This window comes from Pteropus alecto, unplaced genomic scaffold (assembly GCF_000325575.1).
Source record: "Pteropus alecto unplaced genomic scaffold, ASM32557v1 scaffold45, whole genome shotgun sequence".
NCBI lineage: Eukaryota > Metazoa > Chordata > Mammalia > Chiroptera > Pteropodidae > Pteropus > Pteropus alecto.
The window spans coordinates 36,736,999-36,748,013 of NW_006442491.1; the positions used below are offsets into that span (position 1 = coordinate 36,736,999).

The 11,015-nt window shown below is 51.1% G+C and overlaps 1 protein-coding gene across 2 annotated transcripts in view; it reads right to left on the reverse strand.

The window, feature by feature from the left end:
* BMP7 (bone morphogenetic protein 7) overlaps positions 1–11,009 on the reverse strand; it is a 79,474-nt gene extending 68,465 nt beyond the window's left edge. For both annotated transcript variants that reach the window (XM_006921935.2, XM_015597172.2), the window contains exon 1: positions 10,584–11,009. In XM_006921935.2, the coding sequence (XP_006921997.1) occupies positions 10,584–11,001 (418 nt within the window). In that variant the 5' untranslated portion in view covers positions 11,002–11,009. The remainder of the gene's footprint in view (positions 1–10,583) is intronic.
* Positions 11,010–11,015: the final 6 nt, after the last annotated feature.

Genomic DNA, 11,015 nt, shown 5'->3' on the forward strand with positions numbered 1-11,015 from the left:
GTACGCTGATACATTGGCCTTTGGGGTGTGGCACCCTGAACATACCCAAAGACTGGCCCTCTGGGGCCCAAGCTTTGGAAACAGCGACTCCACCAACAGCCACCTCTCCTAGTCCCGAGTAGGAGATTTTTCAGGTTCACTGGGACTTGGAAAAGTGTAACCACAGAGAATGCAGATAAAGATGTAACAAATATCCGGGGGACCCACAACTAAATTAACAAGAATTAAGATAGTGTTTGCTTTTTTTTTCTTTCCTGAATAAAACTTTCATTTTAGAATGACTTTAGATTTACGGAAAAGCTACAAAGATAGAAGAGTTCTCCCGCACCCCCACCCAGCTTCCGCCAAGGAGACTGACATATTCCGTAACCACAGGACACTTGTCAAAACTACGAAATTAACATCAGTGTGCTACTATTAACCAAACTCCAGATTTTTTTCAGATTGCCCCAATTTTTCCACTGATATCCTTGTTCTGTTCCAGGATCCAAGCCAGGATACCACCCTGCACTTCCTAATGGCTTCTTATTGTTAAAAGAGCAAACGACAGGAACGACTGGAGTTTATTTAAAATTTCTCCCCACTCCCACCCCTTGCCTGCCTCCACCATGTTTCCAAGCTGTTGCTACATGTGTAAGAACCCACAGAGCGTATACAGTATTATCTGGTGTCCTTGTGCATGTGTTTTCAGTGACAAATGGGGGCATCCTAGACAGCCTTCTGCCACTTGCTCTCTCCCTCTTGACATTCTGTTTTGCGTCTATGTTGCTACATAAAGAAGTCACCCTTGTATCCCCTTCCGGTTTATTACAAATGTATAAAACACTGATTACCAAAGTATTTCTCCAATCCACTGCTCCTGGACATTCAGACTGCTAGTGAGTTTGTGCTACCACAAACAATATGCAATATTTGCCTTGGTACATGTGGTAAACACCACCCCATGGCCTTTGCTATACAATGTCTTAAGCGGGATGGATAATGAAAAGGAAAGTCGTAACCTGCTTAATCTTACTCTTCAGAGCACCTACCCACAAAGTCAAGCGTCTTAAGCAGGATGGATAATGAAAAGGAAAGTCGTAAGCGACTTAACTTTATCTTACTCTTCAGAGCACCTACCCACAAAGTCAAGGTCAAGGGCTCAGCACCACTTGCTTTGGTGGTCTCAACACCACGCCCCCTACGCCATTCACACACCCCACGGGGCCAGGAGGAAAAAGTGGACGGCTTTACGTTCACCAAGAGCTGGATCCAAATGCCAACCCCACCACTTCCCGGCTCCGCAAGTTCGGGTCCCTTCCGTTTCCTCGACCCGAAAACGAGAATGGTACTGCCTGCCCCGTAGGATGCGGAGCGAACTAAAAGGAGCCTGATAAGCTGTCAGAAACCCATTACCGCAGGAGAAGGATCACCCCGCCACCCTCCCGCTTTATTACTACTGTTTCCTTCAGCAGTGCGTTTAGACGATGAAGGAGTCTCTGAATTCAGTTTCTGGATCCAGCCACGCACGATCCTGCCCGGACTAGGAAGGCCTCTGAGGCCCGGGAAGAAAGAGCCGCTCTCACAGTCAGGGCGAGACTTCATGACAACGCAATGACCTGCACAGCCCAGAGACACGCCAGCCAGGATGAGCGCCTCTTGAGCTGGGACCAGTCGGGCTCCTTAATTCTCTGGGTAGTGAACCGGACTAAAGCTGGAGCTCGCTTTTGCTGAAAGACAAGTCCTAAAGAGGCGAGTCATTTTACAAGTGGGAATGGAGAGAAGTGGTTATTCTTGTTGAACCACGTGAATACCTCAGTGATACGGAAGCATCTAGAAACACCGGTCTCCCAAATGGGGTGCAAGCATTTGGGGGAGGCGAGAGGGATCCGTCGGGATACAGGGGGTAAATATTACAACTACGGGGAAGTGAATTTCCAGAACGGACGGACACCGGGGGAGAAGGACATTTACTAGCCGAGCTCCGACGACGATCTCTGCTTAACCGCACGATGAGACGAAGAAATACAGATCTTGTTTCACAAACGCGGCCAACAATTCACTTGTTCCGTCTCCTTCGCGTCACCTTGCGAGACAGGCTTCGCCTCCGACAGCGCGGCAGTCACCGGTGCCATTTCCCAGAGTCGCTCTGGTGCTCCACTTTCCGAGGGGGAGAACTGTAATCGCCTGACCACCCTGGGTCAGGTTTGAGCATGTGACTAGCGCTGACCAATGAAATCTGAGCGGAAATGCCAGGTCACTTCCAGGTGGAAATTTTAAAAGTCCATGCGCCAGTCACATTGTCTTTCTCCTCTGGAGCAATAATTGGTGACATTCAAAAGGGTGCCAGCTCCATCGGCCTGGGGATCTGAGCGTCCTCTCACCGGCCAGTGTGCGGAGCCCCCCACCAACTTAGGATGGAGCCGTAACTTCATCTAAGAGAACGAGAAACGTACTGGATTTTGACCAACTGAGATTGTGGGGTTCTTTATACTGCATGATAACTTCATTAATGCAGACTAGACAGATGAACGCTCAAGATCATCAAAATTTAGGACCAGATTTTTAGCTCACTGAATCCAAACTGCTGAACCATGATGTTGAAAGATTAGATTCCATCACACTGAAAATTTTAGTGACAGCAAAACTAGTTTAAATTGTCTCATTAATTAAAATTAAAATCTTTTTATCGATAATGATAAATCAGATAAAATGTGCATGAGTGAACATTAGAATTGTGTATCGTTTTTATCTTTGCCTCCTACTTAAGTTTCTGTTTTAGTCTTCGTCTCATAAAGTACAAACGATCCTAAAACAGTCAGAGTTGCACGATTTACCTCTCTTTAGGGTGTGTGCTCGAAAATTTATTGTGGACACATTTAGAAGACACGGCCTAGAACATTCTTCGCCTCATCCGTGCACACAAACAGCCAAAGTCTGAGCACCGTCTACACCGCGAGAATTCTGCAAGGCCGTGCAAGAGCGAGAGAGTAACGAGGCCTGAAGAAACGGGCCAGAAAAAAGACCTTTATCAAAGACCAAGACACGAGCTGTGCGAACCACAGGGTGACTCGCCTGTCTCTGTGTGTGTTGCTGAATTGCTGGGCAGATCAGCCCTGGGAACATTACAGGACCCTCGGAGGCCAAGTGTCATGCTAAGTGCTTAGGAGTTTTGTATTTTTTTTTCCTTCAAACTACATGAAAGCAAGAGAGAGACCGGCATTACAAGACAGGACAGGCCTAACTCCAATGCTTAAAAAACATGCAAGTCCTCGATTTTGGAAACAGTGCAAGTTTTTATTCACAGCCAAATTTAATTAAGCCAGACAACAAAAGATGGAAACTTGAAAGCTACTCTGGGGAGATAAAGATGTGAAAGAAGAACACGTGACCTCAAAGATGCAGGGAAACTTAATACTCGCGAAGTCAGATTTTTCAAGCAGTACAGAAAGAGCTGGAGGGAATTTATGGGAAGCCTCGAGTGAGAAAGCCCACCCCTCGTCTCAGGCCCTGGGACGTCCTCCGTCCTCCAAGTCCCCTGGTCTCCAAAGGCTTCTAAGGGCACTGAATCCCCACGGGGCTTTGTTGCAGCCCAACTGCAGCTGGAGGGGGGGGGGCGGTCTTGCACCTGCTCCAATAAAAAGTGGGGACGTTGTACCGGTCTGTTAATGAATGCTTTGGGCTTGTCACTCCCTTGAAGGAAAAGACAATTTGTACTTTGACCATCTTCCAGAAAGGGGTGGGAAGAAATACTTCAGTAATGCGATTTTTTAAAATTAAAACTTTTTTATTTTGGAATAATTTTTGATTTAGAGAAAAGTTGCAAGATTAGTACAGAGAGTTCCTGTATAGCCCTCGTTCAAGTTTCAGTTTTCCGAGCAGTAAGAATTTTAAATAACCATGGATGCTAAAAGCGAGACAAAGAGTTAGCATTATACTCTCCTCACCCTCCAATGAGTGTGGCGCGCTCATTCGAACCTCACCGATCTCTGAAAGGAGAGGGAAATGCACGCGCACGCGAGCGCACATACTTGGGGACATTTTCTTGACATCTTTCAAACAACACGGGTGGCTTAATCTCAGCATTCTAAGATTAAGAACTGAAACACTGCAGTTTGGACTAATATACCAAAGTGGACAATGATCTGGACATCGCAGTAAAAACAAGAACTACCAATTATTGCACACCTACTGTGTGCAAGACTCCGCGCGTATGTGACATGATTTTGTCTTCGTGAGGATCTGCGGAGGAAGGGATTATTATTCAGCTTTTTGAAACGAGGAAACCAACCCAGAGATGTTGAGTAACTTGCTCAAGGTCACGCAGCCAATATGCAACCCTAGTGGAAACAGACACATGGGTTTAAGCTGTGTCTAAAGAGAATCACTGTGGATGCCGTGCTATTCTCCCCTGCCAAGTCACACCCTCTGCTGTCACCGAGGACTTCCGTTACACGGCAGTGAAGCCCCCAACCCCCCACTCCATATATCATCCAGAATTAGCTGCAAAGTGTCAGGAAACTTGGCCGGGCAGCCCCAAGCATCGGCGAGGGCTGGAAGCCTTCACTGTGAAGCCCTTTATAGAAAGCCGCGGTTGGCAGCCCCGCTCCTGCATGGGAACAAATTAACATTGGCATTCGAAACGCAGGAAAGGAAGGAAATTGGAAACACAGTTTATACTTGGCCAGCCCTTTGAAATACTGTACCATGCTACCGACATCAATTAATGAAAAGCAGGGGTGTGCTGAGAGGCTCTGGTTTGGAAATGCATTAACACACGTTAAACATGTTTGTACAGGAACTAGATTATAAGCACCCTGGCTCCAAAACAATAAAGCAATTACCCTGAAACTGGTGCTCTCTGAGTTGTCATTAATTCAATCCACTCCACGCGGATCAGCAAAGGCTTTGCACGGCTCCCAACAATGCCTTCCGACCCAAATGTTGAAAGGACAGCATCGCACATGCTACTCGGAGTTTCCCATAAGTAAGTGTCAAACTTCATGCGCTCCTAATGTCCCCCCGAATCATAAACACCCCGCTTTGGGGAGGGGAGACTACACAGCGGCGGCCCTGGGGTTCATTGGCACTGCCATTTCACACTGGGTTCGCGCAATTTTTCGCCGGGGGAGGTGAACTATGAAATATCTGTTCCGTATTAAGAAATACCAAGTCACATTTTTGTCAGATATTATTTGTCAAATGCCATTTTCTGTAAAACCCAGAATTCATTTGCAGCTGAACACACAGCACACACGGGACGGTTCGCATGACAGCCACGATCGCGCACGGGCCGGTGTGCAGGGAGAGAACCCCTTCCTCTGTAAACCGCGAACGCACGCGGCTGAGCCCCGGGATGAATACAGCGCTGGGCCTCGAGCCGCCTGCGCGGAGGACCCAGGCCGCCGGGAGAACAGACTCGGAACAACCGGACAGGTGGGCGTCCGCTTCACAGTTTCATGAGAACGCCGAAGAGGAGATGTGACGTGATGTGAGTGAATCTCAACGTTTCTGGCGGGCAAGGAAAGATCGGCTCGTTTCTTGAAAGACTGGCATCCCCGGGCACGTCACCCACACCGACACCCACCTGCGTCTGGCATCCACGGTCCAGGCGACAAACGTCACCGACGCAGCCGCCCTGCATCCTCGCCCTGGTGACATCACCCTGCAACTCCAAGTCAATCTGGGATCCATCACGTCGGAGCAATTTGGGTGTGTAAAGCTAAATGTGTTATCATTTTCACCACAAATTAACAGTTTCTATGTAAATATTGGTATTTCCTCACCCCATGAAGGCGAGAGGAGGCAAATGGCACCGGCACATTTGATTTAAACTAATTAAAAGCAGAGGGTCATGCAATTCAATATATTGATTTTACCAGTGGGACTTAAATCTTTTATAATAAGTGTACACAGCTGTGGTGCTCCCCCCCCGCCCCACCATGCTTTAAAGGCTAATCCTCACATTCCTTCTGACAATAACATGACAGGTCCCACACATCCCTGCCTGTGCCCTAACCCCTGGTGACACTGCCAGAGTGCATTAAGGCGAAGCATTGTAGCGACTTGCCAAAAAAAACCCCAGTGTGCCGACAGCCCCCAGCCAGGCCCGAAGAGCGATTGCAAAAAAGTTAACGTGGCCAGCCATTTGGTGCAGAAGACGCTCCATTCGAAATATTCAGCTGGTTAAATGGACGAGCAGGCTGGGGAAGGGTGGGGACTGGGGCAGTGTTAGGACACTCTGATTCCTGCGATGGGCCAAATATGACCTTACCCAATAGGGGGAGGAAAAAAAAAAAGATATTAAAGCGATAGGGGTGATCAATCAACTTAGAAGGGACTCTCCCTGGAATGAAGTCATCACTTGTCTCCGAGTTCGGCGGACATGTGACATGCGCTCACATCGCAGGCATTCCGGTGGGCAGAGAGCGCACCCCAGCTGTGTTTATTTCGGCGGAGGCTTCAGAGCCTGCTACCCTAGGTAAGGCCCCGAACCGGAGCTCGCGAGAGCTGCATCCCAGAAGCAGCTCCTTCTCCACGCATTCAGAGAACCGTTCCTTTACTGCCCTGAAATCGATTTTTCTCTGGGCCGCCTCCCTTACCCCTTTGATGGGCCGCTCCCCAACTGAATGACGAGCCTGGAATAAAAACACCAAAAAGAGCCACCCGAGCTGGCATCCAGGGCTCGGCCTTCACCTCCTTTGGTTCCAGGAGAGAAATACAAAGATCATAAAAGTTCAAATCTGGGTCACATATATCCTTGGGAGAAGGAGGGAGAAGATCTTTGATTTATAGAAGCAGGAAAATGAGGTTTAAAAGAAGTGATTTTGAAAGGGTTACTAAAAACACAGCTGTTGGTGCACTCCTATAGCGAAGGCACTCTGCAGAAAGCAAGCGAGAAGGGGGAAAGCCTGTGTGACATCTATATTAACCTCTGGCTGCTTACCAGTGAGAGCCGGCGCTCCGAGTGCTGGAATGTGGAACAGCCCCTTCCAAAGCTTAACACAAGCCAGGTTACAGCTGCAAATGCCTGCAGCCCATGCTCCCTGCGTGGAGCACTCCCTGAAGGAAATTTTTAAACTGTAACAGAATCTTTTTCTAATACTCTACAGTGGTAGGGCCTGTTCTTAAGGGGCAAAAGGAGAGATCTTAATGCCAAACACTTGTCAACAAAAAGGATAGCCAGATGGTAAAGGAAAAGTCACATAGCGAGGCCCCTCGCTGCCTCTTCAGCTGCATTCACAAAAGCCACTTTTATACACAGAGGCCAATAATGATAGGTTTCCAACTTTCTCTTTTTTTTTAATTTGGCTTTGAAGATTAAACAAATTTGGTTCCTTCATAGCCCGGACCAGAGATAAACATGCACCGCACGCCCCTAATGCCAGCCGGCTTCTTTAGAAGATTCCACAAGAAACTGCTGAATTTCCTGAAGAAAGAACTGTGGGGAGCTATGCCCGGGTCCCGGTCCGTAGGAGTCACAGTGCCTGGGAGCTATTTAAGAGAGAATAGCCTGCTTTGAATTCTAAAAAATTAAGTCTATCCAGCAGAGCCCAGGGCTTGTTAATCCAAACCAGTTTACAAATCTCACCATTGAACTTAAGGGGCCCAGGCTGGGAAGGAGTGAGTCCCAGTCTGGCAGTGCGACCAGCGTTACACCAGGCTTTACTGTGCAGGCTGGCCTTCGTCATAAGCTGCGGTCTGAAGCCCTCATCGTCAGCACCTGGTTTTGTCATAAATTCTCCTCTAGGTCTCTCTCTAGTTTAGATCCCGCTCAGCCTGGCAAAAAGCTTGACTTCTGAGAAGAACTTATAGGAACAAAAACCAGTTTGGCTGCAGACAGAAGGAAGAATAATGTACCAGGTCTGCAAAAGCCTTCAGAATTCAGACGGAGGTCTCCCAAGCACTGCAGGACAGCGGCGGTCTGCAGTGGAGGGATGAGGGGCCAGTGGACAAAGTTGGCCTCCCCTCAAGATCTCCATCAAAGGCCCTCCAGAGTCCCCCCAGGTCCCCTGCACGCTGACGAGTAATGGTTCGATATGGACAAGTGACATTTTCCTACTCTTAAAGTGTCAGAATAACTCCTTTAGAAAACTTAGTATACTACAGATCAATATGATCTGCAACCCAAGGAAAAATCATGTGCCTTATCAGCAAACTCACTTCCAGGCACGTCTCCTACACGCCCCCCCTCCAATCCCACTGCCACCCGCAGGGCCCTCCTGGGGAAAAATTCCGGGACCATGACCGAATGGAAGGCACAGGTGGTTTATTGGTTCATTCCCGTGCTGAGCAGAAATAGGTCAACCTTAGAAGCTTCTACAGAAGAGTCTTGCCAAACTGCAGTCCAGGTCTTCACCCAACTAATTACCTTGAGTTTTAGGGACAGAGAGAGAAAGAAACAAGGTCAGTGCACTCTGTTAAAAGCCACTCTGCCATCTAATTTGGAGTGATGTTGCAGAAAGCAAGACCTGAGGAAGCCAGGGCTGCCCCACAAAGCCCAAAGCCAGCCCTGACTAAGAGGCTCAGACAAGCCGGTCTTTGTCCTTTCGAGATGAAAGAAATGGGACTAACAGGGTTGAAAGGTGTGTGTGCAGCCAGAGGAGGAAAACCGCCCAGCTGTGGCCTTCCCGGACAAGTCCCAGCTTGCTCCCAGCACCAAGGGGGAGCAAACAGCCCTGCCCCGAGATTCCCAGGGGCACCAGGCTGGCAACTCAGCCCTTCTCCAGTACGGGGAGCCCTGCGTCTGGCCCTGCCATTGGTCCATGAACAGCGGGGTGCTTTCTGGACGGGATTTGCAGAGCCTTCCACGGAAGCCGGGGCTTACGAATACCTTCTTAATGACCTCGGCCAAGCTCTGAAGGCGGCCACTGGGACCGGCTGCACTCACAGGGAGTCACGGGTACCCAACAGGGCAGGGTGCCATCAATTCCGGCCAGAGAAAGGCCCTGGTTAACGCCAGCTTCAGGACAGCTACAGAGCTCTGCTTTAATTTACTAATTTATATGTATGGATTTGGAATTTTTCTTTAGTTTCTGGTATGGGTCATAAATGCACATGGTAAAAAAAAAAAAAAAATCACACACAAGTGCAGGCAATGAAAGATCAGACCCCACTCCCTCAGCCCCAGCCCCGGCCCCAGCCCCAGCCCCGCCCGGTCTCCCGTAAAATCCACCTCCAGTTCCAGCGTCTTCTTCCAGTGGGGAAGGGATGACATACAAGCACCTACATAACCTCGCTGATCTGCACCTTGCTCTTTCCCACCTCGGACATCGAGGAGATTGTTCTAAATCAGGGCAATCTAACAGGCTGCTTCGTATAATTTAAACTTTCTTGAGGTTGTTTTGGCATCTACACCTCCCACCCCTTGCTCGCTGAAACTCGTTTCACTATTTGATTTTTGGCTATTAGTAAGGACAGACAATGGCCTCCCAGGAACTCTGGGGACCTTATCTGGAGCGGGAAGCATTGCGGTCGATCCTGGCTTCCCTGAGCCCTGCGTCCACGCCCCCCAGAGCTCCACGGGGGCCTGAGCGCCATTATCTCCATGTTGACACTCCGCCCGTGGGCGTGAGTTTGCTGTCTTGAATCTGTTAGGATTTTCGCAGCAAGTTACACATGTAGAATGAAAGCGGCTCAGGAAACAGCGCTATCGGGGCGTGTTATCTGGAAACCAAATATTTGATCATCAGCCCTACAGCGCGCTGCCGGGGGTTAGTTTGAGCAAGTCTGGTGAGTGTGCGTGCACGGATGGAAGGGGGGCCGCCGCGTCCCCGCCGCAGCCTCCGCCGCAGCCCCCGCCTCCCGTCCCCGGGGCCGCTGCGGCTCCAGTCCGGAGCTAGGTCTCCCAGCCGCCCCCGGCGGCGTCTGCTCGGAGATCCCGCGCCACCCAATCGCCAAAAGCCGTGGTTTGCGCGCCACATGTGATAAACGCTGAAAATGGATTCTGCCCGCCCGGGACCTATCATTAAATATTTAAAATAGAAAGCTCGCAATGGCAACGTTTCTTCCCCAGTTCCAGCCAGGAGAGCCGAGGGCGAGGGGGGTGCCCAGCGGCCAGGAGAGGGGCCCCGAGGCGCTCGGGGCGCGCAGCACGCTAGGGCGGGCGCACCGCGAGCGGACAGGTAGGGCTTGCCAAGGCCGGGAAGGGGGCGCGAAGCCCGCGATGCCAGAGCCAGGAAGGGCTGCGAGGGGCCCAGAAAGGGCGGGAAGGCAGCTCTGCCGAGCAGGGCCCTTTAAATCCAGGTAGCGCGGGTCGCGCCGGCCCGGCACAGCTCACATGACCGAGCCCCGCGCTTTGAACTGAGCCGCGGCCGGCCCCCGAGCCTGCGGCCCCAGAGGTGCGGCTGGCAGCTTAACCCAGAGGGGCCCACCCTCCCCCAAACTCCAACAGGCCAAATTAGCCTTGTTTGCCCTACCTGGGGCGCGCACAGCTTGGGGTCCACTGGGACCGGGGGTAGGAGACCCACGGCCAGGCACTACGGTTTTGCAAACGGCCGAAGTAGAAAGATGGGCGGGCTGGATGTAAGAAGCGGTCCCCTCCTCCCTGTTCCAAAGCGCCTCCTGGCCGAGACGGTCACCCCCTTCCTCCTGCCCTCACTCACCAAGGTTGACGAAGCTCATGACCATGTCGGCGTCGGTGAGGAAGTGGCTATCTTGCAGGCTGGCCAGAGGGGGGCCCTGGGTGCTGAAGACCGCCTTGTAAGGGTAGGAGAAGCCCTGGCCGTCGGGCCCGCTGCCCTCCTCCACCGCCATGGCATTGTACAAGTCCAGCATGAACATGGGCGCCGAGTTGTGCTTGCCCTGGAGGTGGGGGCGCGGGCGATGGGGCAAGCCCAAGATGGAGAGGATCTCGCGCTGCATCTCCCGCCTCTCCTGGCTGCGGAGGCGCCGGTGAATGAAGCTCGAGTGCACCTCGTTGTCCAGGCTGAAGTCGGCCAGGGCGGAGCGCAGCAGGAACAGGGGCGCCCAGAGCGCCACGAAGCTGTGGGGCGCCGCGGCGCGCAGCGAGCGCACGTGCATCGCGTCGGCTCTAC